Source organism: Lepidochelys kempii, chromosome 6 (assembly GCF_965140265.1).
Source record: "Lepidochelys kempii isolate rLepKem1 chromosome 6, rLepKem1.hap2, whole genome shotgun sequence".
NCBI lineage: Eukaryota > Metazoa > Chordata > Testudines > Cheloniidae > Lepidochelys > Lepidochelys kempii.
Genome location: NC_133261.1, coordinates 48,766,790 through 48,789,728, shown reverse-complemented (window position 1 = coordinate 48,789,728; position 22,939 = coordinate 48,766,790). Strand labels below are relative to the sequence as shown.

General features: G+C 39.5%; 1 protein-coding gene across 6 annotated transcripts in view; it reads left to right on the top strand.

Moving 5' to 3' along the window:
* Nucleotides 1-22,939, top strand: part of NAV2 (neuron navigator 2) — a 679,973-nt gene that overhangs the window by 586,983 nt on the left and 70,051 nt on the right. For all 6 annotated transcript variants that reach the window (XM_073347852.1, XM_073347851.1, XM_073347849.1 and 3 more), the window contains one exon: nucleotides 17,509-17,647. In XM_073347852.1, the coding sequence (XP_073203953.1) occupies nucleotides 17,509-17,647 (139 nt within the window). The remainder of the gene's footprint in view (nucleotides 1-17,508; nucleotides 17,648-22,939) is intronic.

The following is a 22,939-nucleotide window of genomic DNA, read 5'->3' as shown; positions in this document are numbered from 1 at the left end:
TCTAAAATAGTAAATGAGGATAGGAAAGAGTAAATTTAAAATATGCTTATTTCATTCGTTAAATGGATAGTTTATTTCCTATTGATAAGTGCAGAAATACTGTACCATTTTTAATCTGATCAACAATCGTCGTAATAGGTACAGAAACCTTGCTACATTTATTTTTCTCATATAATAAATACGAGCACAGTGACAGCACTGAAAAGTGATTAATAATAATTTTTATTTTACTTTTAAAAATTGATTTTTGTTCTAAATTCTACTAGATTAACAGAGGGAAAGTACAGAAGAGCAATAGGAGTACATGCAAGTCTCCTCAGAATATTTTGTGTGTTGTAAATATTTAAAACATCTCTCATCCGAAGGGGTGTCAACATCCTTTTAAAAGCGGCAAAGAGTCCTGTGGCACCTTATAGACTAACAGATGTATTGGAGCATAAGCTTTCATCGGTGAATACCCACTTCGTCAGATGCCTTTGCTGCTTTTACAGGTCCAGCCTAACACGGCTACCCCTCTGATGCTTAACATCCTTTTAAAAAATTAACAAATTGATATGTGGATTATTAAAAGAGATCACTCTACCAAATTCTGAAATGCAGCTCTTCTGAGATGAAATACTGCAGACACTAAATTAGAGACACGAGGTAGGTGAGGTAATATCTTTTATTGAACCGACTTTTGTTGGTGAGACAAACTTTTGTCCTAGGACAAAAAAGAGGATGCTGTGATCCTTGGAGTATCTTTCCCAGCCCTGAAGACGAGCTCGATGTGACTCGAAAACTTGCCTCTCTCACCAACAGAGTGGGTCCAACAAAAGAGATTACCTCACCCACCTTGTCTCTCTACTATCCTGGAACTGACACAGCTAAAACTACACTGCACACACTAAATGGCATACAGCAACAATCCATAACAATGGTGTCTTTGCAGTCTCTATTAAATGCATTGTGGGATCCTGCCATGCTTTTTACTTCCACTGTAATCCTCAAACCCTACTCTAAGTGGTACAACTTGAATAATTGGAGAAAAATGTAGAGGGAAGTGGTATAACAAAATAAAAATCAATTTTCAAGTGTTACATTGCTCTCTAAGGCAGGGTTTGAAATGGGATAGGCTTATGCATTTTTAACCTCACTTGAATAGAATGTGATCATATAATTGTAGTCTTAGAATCTGGCACTTTTCAAAAGAGACGTAAAACAAAGATTTACTTTTTATACACATGTATTAAGTCACATACTGTTTTATCTCCTTTCAATGCATGGACATAACTCCAATTAATGTTAATGGAAGTTACACACATGCATAAAGAAGAAAATGTGCCCCGAAACTGGTTGCTCTTTTATCGTTCTGTGATTTTATTACCCTAGGTATGTATGACACATTGCAGTGTTTTCTAAGCAGCTGCTCTTTAGGTAAATTAATATCTGGGGTCTCTTTACTTCTCTCTCGAACTTTAACTGCTGTAACAGAGCTTAATGTAAAGCTGCTCATAGCTTATCTCACCAGATTGCTATTTGAAAGTTCTAACAAAAACACCTTCATAAACTGCTTCCATAACACACTAATCTCCTAAACTTCCTGACACTTTAAACTATGATTATTACTAAGTGTAAAACCAGTCCTGAAATGTCCCTCTGTGCATCTTCAGTACCATGGGCGTATGCTGCAAAATCCCTCTCACTTCATGGTTACAAAATAGGAATTATTAAGGAAATAAAGACTGAGGCTGCAGCTTTGGGTATGGTGAATGGCATCATTCCTTAAAACTATGATCTTGCTTTAATTTGGATTTAGAGAATTAGCAGATCGGATGCCATATTGTTGTTCTTTTTATTTGCTTGGCTGTAGTTTCAGATTTGATTTGACTCTGAAAGGAACAAGAATATGTCATGCAGAACTCCATTATTTCCCCTGAGCATAGACTTTTTAAAATGCGGTGTGGGTATTGAATAGCAGACTGACATCGTTGTTGTTCCCTGTGGTAATTACACTAAGAATACATCATAGCGTATTATATAGTTGTAACACTCGGATAAAGGTTGTGTCAGGACTTCCATTCTAAATCCCCATTTTAAGTGCTTTGATCACTATTAGAAAAATCATGTTTGATTCAGTCCTGGTACATAGGTTTTCAAAATAAAATGGAATCTAATCCTTCCTTTACTACTCTGATTAAAAAGAAAAGTCTTAAAGAATTTCAAAGTGCTTTATATAAATTCAATAGGAATTACTTTAAAAGTGTTTAAGGACTCTTTCTGTGCTCTGTTATAACAGTTCTATGACAGAGGGGCTCCAGTGATGACATGTCAGTGTAAAACTGGTGTTGTGGGTGGAGAATCGGGCCTATTGAATTTAATAGACAGATAGGGTTTTTTTAAGCTATCGTGTAAAATGCTGTAGCAGGGATGGATCTGAAAACCTAAAGAAATGCTCTAATTTTCTATAAAATCCCATAGGGCTTTCCTATGTAGGCAGGTAACTAGAAATTAATGTTATTGTATTATAGCTTATAAAAGAAAAATGAGCTATTTCAGATTGGTTATCCAGCATAATAACTTTTGTATGATCAAACTAATAGATGACACACAAATTGTTCATCAAGGACTGCTACCACCGGCATCAACAGAGGCAGGAGCAGGGTATGAATAGCACATCATTGTCTTCTCTCTCTTTTTATGGGTTCTGGATAATGCATATTTTGTTTAAAGTACTACGTGCTGCAACTACATTAATATCTCTCCCACGTAACGCTCAACAAGCTAATGAGGCTTCTAGCCTTGTCATTATACAAATATGCAGTGAAAGAGTGGGTGACTATGCTCCAAGTTGGAGACACATTAAAAAGCATAAGAGTGATGCTCCTACCTTTTATTCATCACTAATCTAGTTTAATACAGATAATGCTCTAGCTGCAGAAAGAAATTACATTAACAGCCTCTCTTTTCTTGCTAAAACACAAACGTTTATGTTAAATGATGCGTTTCCGAGTTTCTTTGATTATTTGTATTTGTTCTAAATAGCAAATTGTCACATCCGCCATCCTCTAAATAACCAGTCTTCTGTGTTACTATAGTAACATGGTACCCACTAAAATATAGGCTCCAGAATAGAAAGGGAAGTTTGGGCTTTGACTCACTTATTTGGAGGTTTTGGCAGGAGAATTTATCTCCTAGAGCCTGTATTTTAGAACCTTTTGAACATTTGCATTTTAAACCTTTCAACCAAAAAGGTGTCATAATGCAAAAAAGATATATATTTATATGCTGTAGAATATCTAGTCTCTAAAGGGTTAATACTCCACTATGGTAGACTTCTTCTGACTTCTGTTCTTTCCTTCTGTTCTCTTTGGCTTTTAGATGAATGATTGGTGTTTTTCTAGAGATGAAACTAAGGATACAGCCAGTATTGCCTCTCCCTGACCCCTTCATGTGAAAGTCTGCCCATCTTGCTTCCACAACACACTCTCTCATCAGTAACCTGAATATTTGAGATCTAACCTAGATAGATTAGAAATCTAACACTAGTTTTTAGCCTGATGAATAAATTGTCTTGCAAAAATGAATGAGTGTGTCTGTTCCTATAAAGCTGAGAGTCAGTGAGCTTGATGGTGGGCAGTAACAGTGTAAACTACAGGAAATGTCATTTTTATACAACACAAAAAACTATGTTAAAAGAACATCATTATGGGTTCAACCTTGATTCACCCCTTTTATGTATTATGATTCAGTATTTAATTGCTCAATCACATAATATTTTTTCAGACTTAGTTGCCCCCAGCTCAAGTCTACTTGTTCAGTCAGTCCAAGTTCCCCCCTCCTGGTTTCTCATCCAATCTCTCTCTTCCCTCTATGACTCCCAGTCTCCCCCTCCCATCTCAGTCTTCCTTGGCTCATAGTCCCAGTCTTTTTGCCTAGCAGATCGCAGTTCTCCCCCTACCCACCAGCTCCTTGTCAGATCTCTTTCCCTCCTCACTGCCCCCATTTCCCTGTCCCTGCCCACTGATTCTTACTCCCAGTCTGTTCCGTGTTTCCCTCTCCGGCTCCAGCCCCAATCTCCTGGCCCAACCACTTCCAGGCTCCACTCCCCATCAGTTACCAATCCCAGTGTCCTCACCCAACCAGTCCTAGCTTGCTTTACCCCAGCTCCCCAATCTCTCTACTAATCCAGTCCCAGTCTCCTTGCCCAAACATTTCCAGTCTCATCCCTCCAAGTCCCAGCCACAGTCCACCTCCATCACAGTATCAAGAATTTTTTAACATGGGCAAAACAATGTATTTTTCCCAGCCTTGTTTTCTGAAATGACTACATCATTTTGCTGAAATTTCCCAAAAAGTTCAATCTGAGGCAGAAATACAACATAGAAAATTTCAGTTCAAACAGTTAAAAGTTTTGCAGAGTTTATAAGCAACTGAAAACAGAAACTTATAATGTGAAGTGTCAGGCAACCTTAATAATAGGCAGTTCTACCAGCCCCACCAATAGTTCCTCCCAGGCTCCCCATTTTTCAAGGGAAGTTCTCTCCCCAAAAACTGAACACACTTCACAAGTGTGATGTTCTTTCCTGGTGAGAGCTTGAACTCCTTGGAAAATATGCTGTACCGTAATGGCCTTTATTTATTGTATGTCCTGAACCACATTAATTATACAGGCATTGATTACCCTTAGAAAAATTACCAAGTTAATCATTCCTCATAACTTGCTGTGTTGCGTAGATCCAGAACAGATAGCATTTATTAACATATCCTGTCCATGTGAGTTATTTCAAACAGCAACAAAAACTGGAAAGCCTCCAAATTGTACACTTATGGTCTGATCTAACCAACACTCAATGCAGCCAAAGGGAGTCTTTTCACTTACTTCACTGGGCTTTGGATCAAGCCCTTAGCTGTTCTGTGTAACTTTGTGTTACTATTATTGTCTTTCTTGTCTTTCTCGTCCTCTCTGTATTGAGTTCCACGCACGAATAGGCGTTGTCTTGATCCTACAGTGTTATCAGAGTCTTCTGTGAAAATGTTAAAAAGGAAAAACGTTAGTCTAATTTTTCAACATTATTTAAATCAAAATAGATTAGGAAATGTGTTTTTCAGATTAAGGGGTTGCAGTTGTGATCAAACTATGCTGCCTAGCTAGTAGAAAATACAAAGTTACAGGTATTCTGACTTGGGCTTTTACTCTGTACCTTATGATATCTGATCTAAAGGTCTGCATAAGCTGGCCCCTTCACTGCCACCACATTACAACTTTTCACAGATGACCTAGTACCAGCAGAAAGTCTTGACCTCTCACTCCTTCAGCACTTCAGAGGTTAATTTAGTTGAGGGATCAGATTTCTTTCCAGGGAAGTTTGATGATCACCTTCTAACTAGCCCTTACTTTTAGTGTCTTTAAGAGCTGCTAACTGTTGAGTGCTCTGCTGAAAAACAACCTTGCTCAGCTTCTTAAAATATCTCTTCATATATTTAAATTAAAAGCTGGTTTCTTTAGCAGAGTTTTTAATGGTAGCCTGATGAAGGTATCAACGTGTAAAATCAATCTAAGCCCTTTCTCTGGAACTCGTCATGGGCAGCAAAGTGGAGAAATGCTTTGGCCTAGGAGTATTACAAGGTAGGAAGTTTTCTATACTTTCAAAAGCACGAACTCTGTGTAAGAACTTTGTTTAAACGGAGTCAGTTTTTACACTGGCAGCAACATTGGAAGCAGAATATGCGATGAATTATGCAGAAAATCTTAGAACTTTGTTTCTTTCTCACTTCACTCTGTATTCCATTTTAAGTGCAGAACAATAAATTAAATCAGGATTTTATTGTTTAGGTATATTTTCATAAAATAACAGGGAATTTAATATTCAAGAATTGACAGATTGTTAGTATATTTTTTTCATCTATGCCTCAGCCAGTTACAAATATATTTATTGACTAACTGTTACCATGAAGTTGTTGTTAAATTATTTCATTATAAGTAACTTGGTTTAGAAATCAGTATCTTTCCCATTAGAGTTACAGACCTTTCATCCCTCTCAGGAAGCTATGTTAGGGGCTTTGTAATATTCTTGCACTGTTAGGTTGCTTTTTGTGCAAAAGTAGGAACCTGCTTTTACAAGAGTGAGTGCTCTCACTGTAGGCACTGTGTAACAATAGCTTTTGGGGCTGTTGTCACGCCATTGTGAGTGCAGTCTGCTCTTTGACATTTTAAGGTTTGATCTGCAGTCTTTTTTTCATGCATGTAGTTCTTACTCATGTGCAAAGTGTCACTGGCTTCCATGGAAGTACTTCTCTGAGTTAAAGAGTAAGATCCTTTACATTTGCAATTTCTTTGAAACAAGCCTAAGACTTATTGATGCTACTTAAAATGTTGCAGTTCCACCAGAAAACCAGCTGCTTACTGAGCTGATACTGACATCTTCAGCGCAGTGTGTCTGTGTAATTAAGTAGTAAAATGGATTCGATTGATTGATTGTATGTTTGTGTGTGTGTTTGTTCTTTTAAATTGTGCCATGGTAAGTCATTCTTTCTTCAGTGATTGGCTTCTTTGGGGACAGTCCTGCTCCCAGTGATCAAATTAACTACTTTTATTTTCAAGTTTGATTTTATTCAGAACATATGTTGGCAAATTCTAATGTTTTAGCAAGGCCAAATTTAGTCTCTGCCCTCTTTTTACTGTGGGAGTACAGTGCAAGCGTGCATACATTATCCCTGTGTCTGTGTGTTCAGCTGCCTTTCATCAGCATTGTATGTTCCAAATGTGAAAAAGCTGTGTTTGACTGTATGCAGTTTGGGGCAGGAGCTGTACCTTAATTATTTTATAAAGCACTTTTATGGTCCATTATAAATAATGAAGGAGAGCTTCAGTGATTGGCAGTTACTTCAGTTCTTGGCACACAGGAGTTCTGCACTGTCTCTCTGCAGTTTCCTATGCTGAATCCTGGTTGAGGCGTATAGCAATGGGCAGACCTGAAGAGATTGGAGAACTTTTGTATAATGCTGTCATTCTTCTCAACATATGTGCAACTAACTCAGGTGGCATGTGACCAGGATTCATCACCAAATTTGGTCCATTGGTTGGATTATTAGCTTCCCTAGCCCAGGTACTGACGGGCAGTGCGACATGAATGCTGATCCATGCCCCCTGTGCTGTCATTGCAATACTGCATAAAGGCAGGAGAGGAAAAACGGGGTGACAGGGAAAGAAGAGGTTGCATTCTATCATGCCATTTACAGGTAGGTTTGAGTTATGTGAGTGTATGGAGTGTCCATCCATCTTTTGCGATGGCCTTGTCAGTGAGTTCATGCCATTTGCCACACATGTGCATATAGGTTGTCCTATTTAAGCATAAGCAGAAACACCAACGTGGGATGATAATGCTCAGAGCTTTTCCCACTATGCTGGCTATTCTATCCATCTAAGTCTGTATCACTGTGGAATCTGAATACTTGTTGCATTTCAGGATATTTTCGTTTCTTTACTGTAGTTCATACCTTTCTTCCCACATTTTAATGGTTGATTTACATCAAAACTATAAGAATCCAGCTCACTAAGTCTTATTCCATATGCCTTTGCATTATGGACAATATTTTTATATTGTATCCGAAATGTGGATCTCAAATGTACAATCATTGCTTGATCTGTGAAGCAGAATTTCCACAACTGTATCTCCTTCTGATGTGATCTTATAAGATTTGACGGGCTAAATAAGGTCTGGAGCTGGTACTTGGATGGGAGATGACCAGAGAAGATCTAGGTATTCAGAAGGCATTGTGTCAGGAAATGCTGTTGGTATTTCAATGACTCTCTTCTTTGAGACATTATTGAACTAATGTCCTAGTACAATGTAAGAGGGCACTGTGATCCTGGAGGAGTCAGCTTTTGGATCTGGAGAAGTGTAAAATCTGGAGAAGTGTAAATCTTTGCCAGGGGCAAAATCAATGGACAAATACAGAAAGACCCAAAGATTCTGAAATTCACAAATAGTCTGACGTTCTGCTCAGGTAATTCTCAACACGGTGGGAATTGCTCTGATCAGTCATCCTGGAGCATGTTTCTTAGCCCAGCCTCTCTGCTCCAGTCAATGTAGATGTGCTCTGCATGTTTAGCTGTGAGTGTTCACACTGTTGATTTCTTCCAGTTGGAGAGAGGTGGAGAACATTTAATGAAAAAAGAAAGGGCAAATCCCAATTGTGATCCACATGCAGAACTGCCATATATGTCCATGGGGAAAATCCTGCACTCTCTCTTTGGATGTGGAAGAGCCTGAATACAGTAAAAATACTACAGATCAGTTATAAAGGGGAAGAATGCAGAGAGTTTGTGCAGTGGCTTAGGGAACGCAACAATTGCAGGGGCCACTACAGCCCTCAAAGCCACCTCTTTCAGCTCTGTGGGTTTCCTCAGTTCACCACCCATTTACACAAACTGTACACTGAATCAGAGTTTATCTCTTCGGTTTGTATGTGTGTGAGCATACATATATGTGTGCGCATTCGGGTGTAAATAAGCTTGATTGATTTGCAGCCTTGATTTGTTGCTTTTACTGTTCGGAAAACAAAGGACTTACCTGTTACTAAAACAAAAGTACAGTACAACATTTTTGTAGGGATTATTATCACTAACAGTAGAGCTTAACCTTGATCTCAGCAATGGTACAAGAGTTCTGATTCTCCTGCCAACTTCCAATAGGGTAAATCAGGAGTAAGTCCAGGGGAGTCAATGGAGTTGCAAGAACCTGGGGTGAGATCCAGACCCTAGGCATTCTACTGTTGGCTAAATTAAGGCCCTGATCCTGCAATTGACTATGCAGGCAGATTCAGAGGCTCAGGGACCCCTTCCTGTGCTCTAATTTCAGGATCAGTCCCTTATATATACACTTCATAGGTGCTCAGAAACTACAGTAAAGGGGACTGTGCAATTACTTATATAAGAAGATCTACAAAATATGAATGATGAAGTGCAACTCCAGCAAACAAGAGTTAATAGCTGACTAAAAACTTTTTACAGGATTCTTTTCACTTTGCTGTGGGTTAGGGCTAATCCTACATTTGGGTCAGACGCACTAACTGATTTATCTCCAACCCCTCGAGGCAGTGTAGGTTCACAGGCACAATTGTGTTGAACAATGGCCAAAAAACAAGTTCCACCAGTCAAATGTTTGCAACTTAATACAGCAGTCTGGCTGCAGTGCTTAGTGGTTATATATAGTGACTAGCTGATGATTCTTTGACTCAAAATATGGTCAGGTAAAGCATGATGATATCACACTTCAAATTTCTGCTTTTCAAGGAGAGATTATTAGTTTCTGTAGAAACTGACATAGTGTTTTTTTTTTCTTTCTGAGAATCTTCATTCCATGGGACAAGCTCGGATGGGATAAAAATCCCCTATTTGGTGTGTGCTTGATTGTGCACACAGAAAGTCTGTCAGTGGCTGGTCTTGTTCAAGTTTTAAAAGAGCAGGAAAGAGAGAGAGAATACTATGTCACTGCTGATAGAAGAATTTTGATTAGGGACTAAGAAAGGGGGCAGAGTAAATATGAAGAGGGCACCTATAACTTTTATAAATCTTGTAAATGTCTTTTGCTGGACTAAATATTATCGCCTGCTGATTACTATTCTTTTTCTAATATAGCCTTCAAAAATATGCCTGAAATCATATCTTAGTTAAAATGAATGTTAAATAAAATTTAATGAAATGGAATGTTTTATTGAATAAAAACTGTGTGTTCCCTAAAAACTAAAATGGTTTGAACAGCTTTGGCAAGATTTCTGAAAGTCTAACTATACAGCGTGATATGGGATGTCATTAAAAGGATTAGATTCTGTCTCAACAAGACCAGCTGGAAACTTGCTATATGATGGTCAGATCCTTCATGGTTTGCTTTTTCTAAATGTTTTGGCATTCTCACTTTTCAGAACTGTTCCAATGTAACATTGGTGTCTCTAAACTCCAAATTTGGTTGGCTCTGAACTGTTTCATTGTAAAATTTAGGTAAACATACAGAATTGTGACAAAGGGGACTTACTGAAGAATATTGTAGATGATTCATATGCACATAAAATATTTTCATTAAATTCACAGTTGCTTTTTCAAATAGATGCTCTCTTCATCCACTCTTTTGCAGACATTTATTTGGCATACTGATAGTAAAACATTTTTTGGGGGAAAGCATGCAAGTGATTTTATATGGTTTCTTGAATTCCGGATACAATCATGTCAGTTTCATGGTGGATCCCAAGGAAACAATGGAAATTTAATGTTTCAGAGTAGCAACCAAGTTAATCTGTATCCGCAAAAAGAAAAGGAGTACTTGTGGCACCTCAGAGACTAACAAATTTGTTAGTCTTTAAGGTGCCACAAGTATTCCTTTTCTTTTTAATGGAAATTTAAGTATTGCTTTATTGTGAGGCTTTCTTCTTGGAAGATTTGATGAGTTTTAAAGTTTTTATTTGTTTGTTTTTTAATTTTGTACTATGAAGTTTTTCTTTCTCAATCAGCAAATAAACAGTTAAAGCTTTAGGTGGAAAAGGGTAATTGCCATGTTTCCAGCTGAAATACTGTAGATGCCCCAAGGCTCTGCTTCCCCTTTTTGACAAACGATCCTTTTGAGCTGTTCATTCTAATTTTGTTTTTGATTTTGAAGCTCCAGAGAGAAGTTATAAAATACACACATCAGCATAAGGGCAAAGTTCAAACTTTGACAATGGCACTAGTTAGTAATGATTTAACTGATCATCATAGAATATTAGGGTAGGAAGGGACCTCAGAAGGTCATCTAGTCCAACCCCCTGCTCAAAACAGGACCAATCCCCAATTTTTGCCCCAGATCCCTAAATGGCTCTCTCAAGGATTAAACTCACAACCCTGGGTTTAGCAGGCCAATGCTCAAACCACTGAACTATCCCTCCCCCCTCTTCATAGTAGCATATTTATAATATGCTAATATGAATGACGTCTGCGGTGATAGGTTGTCCTGAGGATTGTGTGGTGATACTTATGCACCTTCCAAATAGACAAAAGCAGACAACTCTATGGACAAGAATATTGTTAAATGGGAATATGCTGATAGATTGTTTTAAAAAAACATACAACTGCAACAAGCTGGAACCTAACCATTAAATGGGTTTGCAGTCCTGACTGCAAACCAAAAAGCTGCTTTGAGTAGTTAGCCTAGTGATTTATGTGGGAAACCCACAGGAATAATCTTAGAATTATAGAAGTGTAGGATTGGAAAGGACCTTGATAGGTTGTCTAGTCCAGTCCCCTTCACTGAGGCAGGACTAACTAATATATAGACCGTCCCTGACTGGTATTTGTCTAACCCATTTTTAAACTGACAGAGATTCCACAACCTCCCCAGGTAATTTATTCCAGTGCTTAACTACTAATGTTCTTAGTCACTTTGGAGTGAGAAGAGTGGGGGAAGGGAGAGAGTGCATCCCACTCTACTCTAAAGCGGTGGTTTTCAAACCGTGGGTCACGACGCAGAACAGGAAGGGCCTGGGTCGCTGCCCCCACCCCAAGCACCAGCTCTACACTGCCATTGGGCAGGACCCGGCCAATGGGAGCTGGGGGGACAGTGCCTACGGGTGAGAGCCGCATGGAACTGCTTAGCTGTACCTCCACCTAGTAGCTGGACCTGCTGCTGGCCGCTTCCAGGGCGCAGCATGGTCCACAGTGCCAGGATAGGCAGGAACCCTGACTCTGCATTCCCGCTGCACTGCTGACCGGGAGCTGCCAGAGGTAAGCCCACGCCCCAACCCCGCACCGCAATTCCCTGCCCCAGTCCTGAGCCCCTCCAAACCTGGAACCCTTCCCACACTGCAAACCCCTCATCCCCGGCCCCACCCCAGATCCTGCACCCCCAGCCCAGAGCCCTGATCCCCTCCTGCACCCCAACCCACTGCCACAGCCTTGAGCCAGCCCCCCAAACCTGGAGCCTCCTCTTGCACCCCAAACCTCTCATCCCCGGCCCCACCCCAGAGCTTGTGCCCCTAGCCCAGAGCCCTGACCCCCTCCTGTACCCCAACCCACTTCCCAGAGCCTCCTCCCACACTCTGAACCCCTCATTCCCGGACCCAACCCTCTGCCCCAGCCCTGAGTCCCTCCCACACCCCAAACCCCGCATTTCCAGCTCTGTTGGATCGCGGACATCAACAATTTTCTTCAACTGGGTTGCCAGAAAAAAAGTTTGAAAACCACTGCTCCGAAGCAGGGGCCCTCAACTTTTTTCTTTCTGAGGCCCTCGCCAACATGCTATAAAAACTCCACGGCCTACCTGTGCCACAACAACTGACTTGCCGCATATAAAAGCCAGGGCTTTTACATTAGGGAGTAGCAAGCAGGGCTATTGCCTGGGACCCCATACTACAGCGTCCCCCGCGAAGCTAAGTTGCTCAGGGCACAGGGCTCAGCCTCATTTGGTGGGGCTTCAGCTTTCTGACCTGGGCCCCAATGAGTCTAACCCTGGCCCTGCTTGGCGGACCCCCTGAAACCTGCTCACAACCCCCTGGGGACTCCGGACCCCTGGTTGAGAACCACTGCTCTAAAGCACCTCTTAGGAGCAATTGCTGCTATGGAAGAGATGGTATTCCTGTGCTGGCAGAGAGCATGAAGGCAGCTTTCGAAGGAGCAGCAGTGTATGTGGGTGAGAGAAACAGTAACTGTGGGAGGGTGAAAACCCAAGGACCCTTAATTAATTAATCATTTGGGTCAGCTTCTTGTATATGAAGTGCTGAGCCACACAGTGGAACAGGGTAAGGTATGAGAGCATTAGGCTGACAATTGGATGCCAGACAGGAGTCATCCCCCGTACTTCAAAAGTAGACATGAAAATATTCAAGTTGATATGTTGATACTAGGCTATTCAGGTTCTTACATATCCCAGCTTTCATTGTTAAACTTTATTTTCAATTCAGAGCATCAGAAAACAGATTATGTTCAAATATAACATCAGCCAAAAATAATTATTAGTGGTATAATAGAGTCTGTTCCTCAGTGCATGGTGTAGTCCTGATCCGGACCGATAACTTAGCACCCAAACTCCCATTGATTCAATGGTTCAGAGTCTAACTGATCTCCACGTATGGGGTTCGGAAAGAATTTTCCCCCAGGTCAGTTTGGCAGTGACAGTGGGCATATTTTGCCTTCCTCTGCAGCGCGTGGGTGTGGATCACTTACCAGGATTATCTGGATTTATCTCATTAATTATTTTCCTGTCATTGCGGGGTCCTTGAGCACTGGTGCAAATCAGTCCTTCCTATTCTCTGCCCATGGCACATAATAATCTAGTCTTCTGTGGTTTGTAGTGCTTTTTTTCTTATTTCAGTTATTGGGTTTCGTGTGTGGGTGTTATGTTAACATCTTTGGCCCATTTACTCCATCTAAATTAATACAAGTATGTTGGATGGTGTTGGTGGCCTGTGATGTACAGGAGGTCAGACTAGATGATCTAGTGGTCCCTTAAACTTGATGGCCCTGTGTCTCTTGAGAGTTCTGAGAGCTCCAAGCCTCTCAAGGGTCTTGTTTCACCCTTTGGATGTCTCTTATCTCTTCAGATGTTACAATATCTGAAATCTCAGACTATATCTTGATCGCATTTACAATCTGACGTTTTCAATTGTGCTGATATCCTTTGAGAACATCGTTGTACTACTTCCATGCACATGGAGCAAGAGGTTGAAATAAATATACTTCTAAGAATTCATGTAATTTTGAGTAACCCAAGTAGAGTTTCAGTTGATTGATCAAATGGATGAAGGAAAGCCCAAAGGCTCCAGCTTTGCGTTATGGCTGAGTTGACTTTTGCTGACATCATAAATTATTAATTGCACCAGCTAAATTACAAAGAAGTTATCATGGCTCAGAGAGCCAGGAATGTTGTAGTTGTGAGGGCTGTTAGATTTCCCTTTCTGCGTCCTCTCTTTTGACTTTAACCATCAAGACACGGACGCAAGGTAATAATGTGAACTAATTTATGTGGGTTTTGGGCATCTTTTAAAGAAACATTGTGAAATGGACATTTATCAGTTTGGTAACTGATTAGGTCCTCTATGAGGAGACTACACCCTGCCTTTGCAGGGGGGTGTACACAGTGATTCAACTGATACTTTTTTAGAGCTCTACGTTTTTTATGACCTTGTGTATATGATAGGATATATTATATAACATATTTAATGCAAAATGTAGGATATATTATAATGTGTATTACTCACCATATTATTATTTCTTTAGAATACTGGATGAATAACTTTACATATGCTGGATTGAAGAAAGAGGTTAAAATATGCATGTATTTTAATTGGATCAAATGAATTCTCCTACTGTTTGTACTGAGATGTATGTTGTACAGATTTTATTTTTGAAAGATTTAGCCAAGTAACAGATAAAACTACTTCCATGATGATCTTATCTACAGAGTCCAGAGTACAACAGTTATATTAAAACAGTGGTTCTCAAGCTATTGTACTGGTGACCCCTTTCACATAACAAGCCTCTGAGTGCAACCCCCCTTATAAATTAAAAACACTTGTTTATATATTTAACACCATTATAAATGCTGGAGGCAAAGCAGGGTTTGGGGTGGAGGCTGACAGCTCACGATCCCCCTGTAATAACCTCACAACCCCCTGAGGGGTCCCAACCCCCGTTTGAGAACCCCTGTATTAAAATAAAGTCAAGGATCTGTCTTGCTTGAAGGTATGGTGCGAAGTAATTGCTTGTATAGCCTTTTTTAAAAAACTATCTTTTAAATGGTACAAGGTTTCTTTTTCCTGCCCATCTAATTCTTTCCCTTTTTGTTGAAGACTGATTTCCCCCCACTCTGAAGTACTTTGGAGTAAAGCTGAAATTGACCTGGCTGATTTTAGCTTATGTCGCATCTTATCCTGTCAAAATAGTTTTGCTTCTGCATCAGTATCATTTACTGATGTCATCAGCATTGCTCCAAGAATAGTGTAATTTAGCTATTAGCAGACAAAATGCAAGATATTCTAGCTCTGGGCCCCACATGTTGCAATTCTGGTTTTTTGTTTTGTTTTGTTTTTTAATTTGGTAATGAAGTAGTATATTTTTTAATACATAAAGTTTAAATGATTAACCTTCTCCATCTTAGTACCACAAATTTAAGGTAGATCAAATATTTAAACTCAAACACTTTGCAGTCTCTGTTTAAAGCCACAACAGCTAGTACAGTCACATGCATGTTTCTGACTTTATTCGTAGGCCTTATGTCTCCAATTCAGCAACCACATGCCTCACAGTAAGCATGTAAACAGGCTAACTGAAGTCAAGGGAACTGACTGATGTCAATAGGGCTACTCAGGTGTTTAAAATTAGGTACATGCTTAAGTGTCTTGTGAATCAGGGCCTATTGGAGTACGAGAATGCTGTGTGGTCATACATAATGAGCTGTGGTATATTACAAGGAATACTAGAAAACAGCAATTGCAACAAAACTCTTGTTGTCGGGTCTTTTTGCTTATTTTGTTATATTCCAAGGATTCTTAGATTTAATTTAAAAAAGCTTATATCTTTGTTTTTCTATTACTAAGTGCTCCTCCTTCAAAATATAATCAGATTAAACTAGTCCTAGAGGGAAAAAAATCTTTTTCTTCTAAACAATAGTAACACCAAATATGTGAACTTCTGTTTTCCTTTTGAACTTAAGATTCAGGGTCTTGCAAACTTCTCAAATTATGTGTGGAGTTTGCAAAACGCGGGGCTTGTCTGCATGGGGACCCTCAGGAAAATTGATCTGAATTAACAAGAAGTGTGAATTTAGCAATTAAACTAAACCAAAATTAAGGCCACTTTAATTCTGAATGAGAGGTTCCATACAGGGATTTATTGTGGTTTAACGAATTCACTCTAAATGCATATCTTCAGTTAATTTGGATGAACTTTTAATGTGCCCATGTAGACAAGTCAGCCCGTGTTTGCAAATCCTTTTTCTTGTAATTTTAAATGTTGCTTTTATATACTCTGAGCAAAAATCACTTTAAAAAGACATTCTTTTAAACTTCATGCAACACATTAGAGTAGGTATCTTTGTAAACACAAATAGGGAACGTGAAGCATATGATGGAAGTGGTTGCGAAAGGGTATACAGAAAGTCAGTGGCAGATCTGAGAATATAATACATGAAAATCTGGCTCCCATTCCTCAACTCTAACCTCTACAACACATTGGTCTTTGGGTTTATGTATAATCATACAATTAAAAACAAAGAAAGAAACAAACATACATTGTGTATCCTGTGTATCCGTTTGTGAGTGATTTCTAAACAATGGTCCAGCAACCCTCATTGATCTTAGGGAATACAGGACCATGAAAGCAGACAGGAAATGTTGTAAGAAAAGTAGGGGATTGGATTTCTCTAAATCTGTGGACCATATTCTAATATAGCTGGAGAAGCACTGCCATAGATACCTGGGCTTCTTTACAGCTAACACTTTGTCTATGAAATATTTGTTTATACATTTTCTGAAATGTGTATTTATCAGTAGGCTGCGAGGGCTCCAAAGGCATCTTTGGAGAGTTGCCAGTAGGACAGTTATTCAAATGGGGTTTTATTATCCTTAGAAAAGAAGCCATTGTATACTAGTTCGTAAATCTTTACTTCAGCAGTTTACTGTAAGTGCACGTTAAAGGTGAAGTGTCTGTCTTGATGTTAGAATTTTTTTTCTTTTGTCTGTTGTGACCTTCCAATTGATTTAAATATGTGGTTATTTTTTGTGCTAAACTTCCAGTTGTGTCTTTCATATTTGATGGAAAAAGCTGCAGCTAACGTGCTGGAAAAGCTAGTCCTAAATAGTAACCTATTGCCTTACCGAACTGGCAGGAGTATTAATGTAAGTGTCAGCAGGGTTATGCATTAGTTAAACAACAAATGAATTCTTTGATTAAAGCTTTAAAAACTACAACCAGCTGGCTATTTCTAAATAAATTTCTGTCCCTTTGTCCTCTTTGGCAACCACACAATATAACTAGGTGCTGATGATGGTGGTGCTGGGGATGGAATATGATAGTTTGTTATCCAGGTTCAGTTAGTAAGACAGAGTCCAGAAGTTTGCTCAAAAATTAATTTCACCACTGAATTTGAGCTCCTGTACCTGCTGATGAGTCAGTAAAATCCTGCTTCATCTGTCAAGAGGTATCTTCTTAAGCCTACCACTTCTCCTCTTCTGGGACTGAGGAGGTAGGGAGTGATGTTTAGTTTAAACTTTGTTTTGCTATACGAACTGGGGGCTGAGCCAGGATCCTGGTGTCAGGATGTTGTTGCTAATACAGAATAGGTGATCATAAAATGATGATCTATAGTATTGAATAAGATATCCAATAGAAAGTAGGTCACCAAGAAGCACAGCCTGATACCGGTCAAAAGTTGCACTTTGGATATATCTGTATCAATAATATTTGTCATCTTGAGACTTTGTTTTATCACTTGTATGTCTTTTGATTCCTCAACAGCTCTAGTATTGTCTTGCTTGGGTATAAAGCATGTGTTCTTTCCACAGCTGGGATGACAGCAGCTCTGTCAGCAGTGGGATCAGTGACACCATAGATAACCTCAGCACCGATGACATTAACACCAGCTCCTCCATCAGCTCCTATGCCAACACACCTGCCTCTTCCCGTAAAAACATAGATGCACAGGTAAAATTTCTGTTCGCTTCTAGACATAGAGCAGCACTGGTGGAGTTATTTTCTCTAAGCAACAGCTACAATCCCTTAAAGTGAATGAGCCTGTCTATTACTTCATCCTTTCAACAGTTCAGGGTTTTCTTGAAATGAAGAATGAAATGCATCAGCATATTTCTTATAATAGTAACCCTAGACTGTGATATTTGGCTCCTTTACAGCCTTTCAGCAACTCACTCTGAAATTGTTGAAAACCTGACCAGAAATAAAATAACAAACTCCTGCTGTCAGAATTTGTCTTGATCAATGTTTAATATTTTACTCTCAGCACTTTCAACCTTAAGGGCTCAATCCTGCCCCCTTTACTGATGTTGAGTAGTACCGTACCTGCACAGCTGGTCCCACTGAAATCAGTGGGGCTACTTGCTACTCAGAAAAATTAAGAGTGGCAGAATTGATCACTTTTTTCTGTACATTTTTTTAACCTCTCAAAATATTATTTTACTTCCCAGTTTATTTTATTTTTTTTACAGACTTGCTACTTGGGAAGGCAAGTCTGATCTTTCAGTGTTCCTTTTCTTTTTTCAGAGTAAGAGCCGTGTTAGTCTGTATTCGCAAAAAGAAAAGGAGTACTTGTGGCACCTTAGAGACTAACCCATTTATTTGAGCATGAGCTTTCGTGAGCTACAGCTCACTTCATCGGATGCATACCGTGGAAACTGCAGCAGACTTTATATACACACAGAGAATATGAAACAATACCTCCTCCCACCCCACTGTCCTGCTGGTAATAGCTTATCTAAAGTGATTATCAGATTGGGCCATTTCCAGCACAAATCCAGGTTTTGTGAGGTTGTGAGAAAACCTGGATTTGTGCTGGAAATGGCCCAACCTGATGATCACTTTGGATAAGCTATTACCAGCAGGACAGTGGGGTGGGAGGAGGTATTGTTTCATATTCTCTGTGTGTATATATAAAGTCTGCTGCAGTTTCCACGGTATGCATCCGATGAAGTGAGCTGTAGCTCACGAAAGCTCATGCTCAAATAAATTGGTTAGTCTCTAAGGTGCCACAAGTACTCCTTTTCTTTTCTCTTTGACTCCTTTATATCTTTTCAACAGTACCCTTCATGCTCCCTTGCATCAAAATACATTGTGCCATGTGTGCATAACAAGTATGTTTTCTGGAGAGTACTTGGTGTAAACATAATGATCAGATAAGGATTTCTGATATTCGCTTATAAGAAGGTCACTTTAGGAGGAGTTTGCATAGCGATTATAATATTTTTTTGCTTTAAAAGAGGGCAGATATATTATTTCCCACATCTGCTCTGAATTGTGCTATGTGCTACTTTGGCTGCTGCCCTCCACACTAAAAGTGATGCTGTATGTATGATGTTCAGAAAGGCTGAGCACCCACAACTCCCATTGATTTCACTGAGGGTTGTAGGTGCTCAGCACCTATTGAGAACAGGCTTAGAGTTGGTAAAGTGCTGTGGGACCTTACCTGCTTTTTAGTCTTTATTTTAATGAAAAATATTAACACTAGTGGCCTAAACAACTTCAGCCGGGATCAAGCTACGGAAGGAGTTCAGCACCTTTGTAAATCAGGCCATAGGTCACTAAGGTAGTTAGTAATTATTCTCTCTGCAAACACCCCAATACAATGGTTATCATTAGTGCTTATCACCAGTTACCACACTGGTGTATGGAAGATACCACCGTCTTTCTCTGTACGTGAAATTTGCGACACCTCTGTTACCACAGTGTGGTGACAATTAAGTGTTGATTTTTTTAATAGACCCACTGTACATACAACATTTTAAGTAACAGATGTGATTTTTCTTTAGCACTAGAAAGTATACCATACCATTTATTAAAGAACAGACTTTAACTAAGTTACTGCCAGAGTTTAGAGTTTATTACACTTTCAGCGGAAATGTAAACACACATTGGCTAAGGAATTGTATTATCTTAAGCTTCCTGGGCTGCACATTATTGCAGGCTTTCTACTTTTGGCAATATTTCATAAGACCGTAAATTTCATATCCATATGCATCATGCATACAACTCTTAGTGCTCAGAAGCCACATATCTAGTGGATTCATAAAATAGATTGTCATCACTAAGGGGTGCAATAACATAAATGGTTTTCTTTTCATTTTGATACTAATTTTCTCATAAAAAGTTCAGGACTGTAAACCCATTTTTGTTCTTTCTAAAACAGTTTAGGAAGCCAAGGTGTCTCTGTTATCACAAATGGGACACAAGGTGTCTTAATTTGATATCACATGTGGCGTTGCAAAGGGACCCCTATATGGTTACAATTTTTTTAAGAGGGGAGGGGGCAGGTTGGACTGGGATCTGAATCTTTATTTAATGGCTGTTTTAATGTAGAAGTGTAGTTGCTGTGAAGGGTTGCACTGCCTAAAGTACTGTGTTGCAAGAGTGTATGACTCTTTGTTACCTGGCCATGAGGTGCGTATCTGAGCCAACATTAAAGATTTGTAGAGTGAGCCTCTGGTTGTGTCAGCGATTTCATGTGTGTTTGAAATGGCTAATGCAAGTCCTCCACTGAATTGGAGAGAGGAGTTATGGTCATTGAAGCACTTCTTCAAGCATGTTACAAAAGCAGTTACACAGGCAAACTATGGGTTCCCCCACAATTGTTAAATTAGAAATGTCTGAACATTAGAATACAGCGAGGAAAATAAAGGCAATTGACTAAATATTAGTCTGTAATAGGTGACTGAGTTTGACTCATGCCTTTTAGTGGGTCAGATACTAGGAAGTATTTCTAAGAGATCACAATCGAATAGTACTACCAAACTTACTTCCCTTTCTCCCACAACCATTCTAGCATCCAAGGGAATGCAAGCATATGGTAGAAGAATAGGGCCCAAAACTTGCACAGGCAGTACAATCCAGTGATTGGAGTAGGAATGCTCCCCAGGGATGCCCAGGGTTGTTGGGCACCTCACCAGCACCAGTCCTTAAGCATCAGGCAGCCTTGTCTGTGCCTGCTGTGAGTCATCTCCCTGAAGCCACTCACCTCTGGCAACATAAGTACTACCTTCTAGACCCCCCGCAGGCCCTGCTCCCTCTTTGCAGATTAGTGAATGGCACACACCAATCCCCAAGCCATCTCCAAGTATTCCCTGTAGTGTCCAGACCCTTATCCACAGAAATACCAGGTCCGCTGTTCCTAAAGGAACAGTATACACACCTGCTTGTATCATGCCACTTAGGACCAGCTCTTGCTTAATACTAGAGCACTGACATATAGTTATAGTGAAAACAAGAATAAATTTATTATCAAAGACTAGAGATTCAGGTGATAGTGAATAAGGATATTGGAAACAAATGGATATATCTAAACAAGATCATTACACACTTTCTAGAGGCTAAACTTAAGTAACAAGTAAAGTTACTGAGTAAAGAAGTTTATCTCATCCAAAGTTATCTTTGGTATTTTCAACCAAGGTTGGCGAAGCTCCTGTTTTCATGAATGCAAACGTGATGTCAGTTTACTTCCCTAGGTGCAGGATCGTCTTTGTCTTCACTCATATACATGATAACCTCCCATGGCTTGTTTTTTCTTGTGTGCTCCTTTCCTGTTGATTTCATCTCTCTTCATTAACATTTGACTTTGTATGTAAATAGACATCCATTTTGTTACCTTACAATGCTTAATATACATCCCAACAGAGAGATACACATTTCTTACCTCCTGTCTGGAGGAAAACCTGATTTTTCCCCTTTGCTGGTGGCTATACCTTGTACAGACTCTTAAGAACATATTTTCAGTACATCTGTACATACATTTGGCGATGATATTGGTGACCAGTGTAACATGAGCTTTCATTTGAGACCTCCCATGACATTCTTTGGTCAACTAGAATGAGTTCTTGTAACCCACTTCCCTGTTAGTATTAATGGCTTCTTGGGTCACACCAGGATACATGGGTTATATTTGTAATTCTGCCATTTACTTGCTGTAACCTAATTTAACTGCTCCTTGCTCAGTTTACCATTTTATAATGCCTGTGTGAGAGAATTATAAGACTATCTCACAAAAATATTTAAATTCTTTAAAGAATTTCTGTAAAGTGTTCTGCTGTCCTAAAATGAAAGGTGCTGTTAAATGCAAATTGTTGTTCACAAAAGACTTTATTTCATCTCTTAAAAGCCAAATCCTAATCTCACCAACATAGAGCAAGTTAATGGGCTTTGACTGTGGGAATCATGTTTAGTTTGGGAGTGGACTCAGAATTAATGCCGCAGCCTATGAAAGTGGAGTGTTATGTATTGGCCACTGTGCTCCTCCCTCTCTTGTATTCTTTGCTTAGACTCATGTATTACGGTCTTTGCCTGTCCATATTTGCCTTCTTCTATGTGGTGAGCCACAAAGACCTGGCACAGAGATCTTCACAGCACACAGGGATGTGGCGTACCCGTTCTCAGGGGTCCTACTGCTTTGGTCCCCGTGTCACAGGTTCATAGCTTTTAAGATAGTTGTGGTCTTACAACATCTGTTTAAGGGAGCGCAGGGTTTGGATTTCAGATAATTAAAGAGAGATCGTGGAGCTCCTGTATATGAAACTGGGAGCCCAGACCAACAATACAACATACCAAAGGGGGAGGGCCCTCACATGATAGTCTCTGTAGATGTAGTCAGTAATGCATATGCAGTATTATCTGAACAAAAGAAACAAGAAAGGGAAAACAGAAACAAATCTAATTGTGCTAAATACAAGACTAAGGAACTGATATTTAGATGTACTGAGCACCCACAACTTCAACTGAAGCCAGTGGGAGCTGTGAGAATTCAGCACCTCTGAAAAACAGACTATAAATGTGGTAAAAGTTTAAATCTATGTAGAAAATTCATGGAGGTCCTCCCTTCCCACAACAATGGGAAGTAAGAATTAGGAGATATATGAAAAGGACTCAGACTGCAACAAGAATTGGGAGAGAGAATGAATAAAATAGCTTGGAAGTTTTGCTGGCAGTAGATTAAATACTAAAATAGTTCACAAGAAAAAGCAGTTCCTTCACAAGGGTAACAGCAGCAGTAAATTATCAGATGAGTCAAGAAGACTTATCTAAAATGAAGACCCCATTATTTGGAAAGGAAGGTAACTGAACCTTTAAATGGAACCTTTTTAAACTGAGCAAATCTCTGGGTTTGCTATTGTAGTCATAAAGTTCTAAGAGTCTCATTAGCTGGTTAAGGTTTCTTCCCTTCACTCATGTAATGTTAGGGATGTGACATAATGATAAAAGAAAATAAATTATAAAACCATA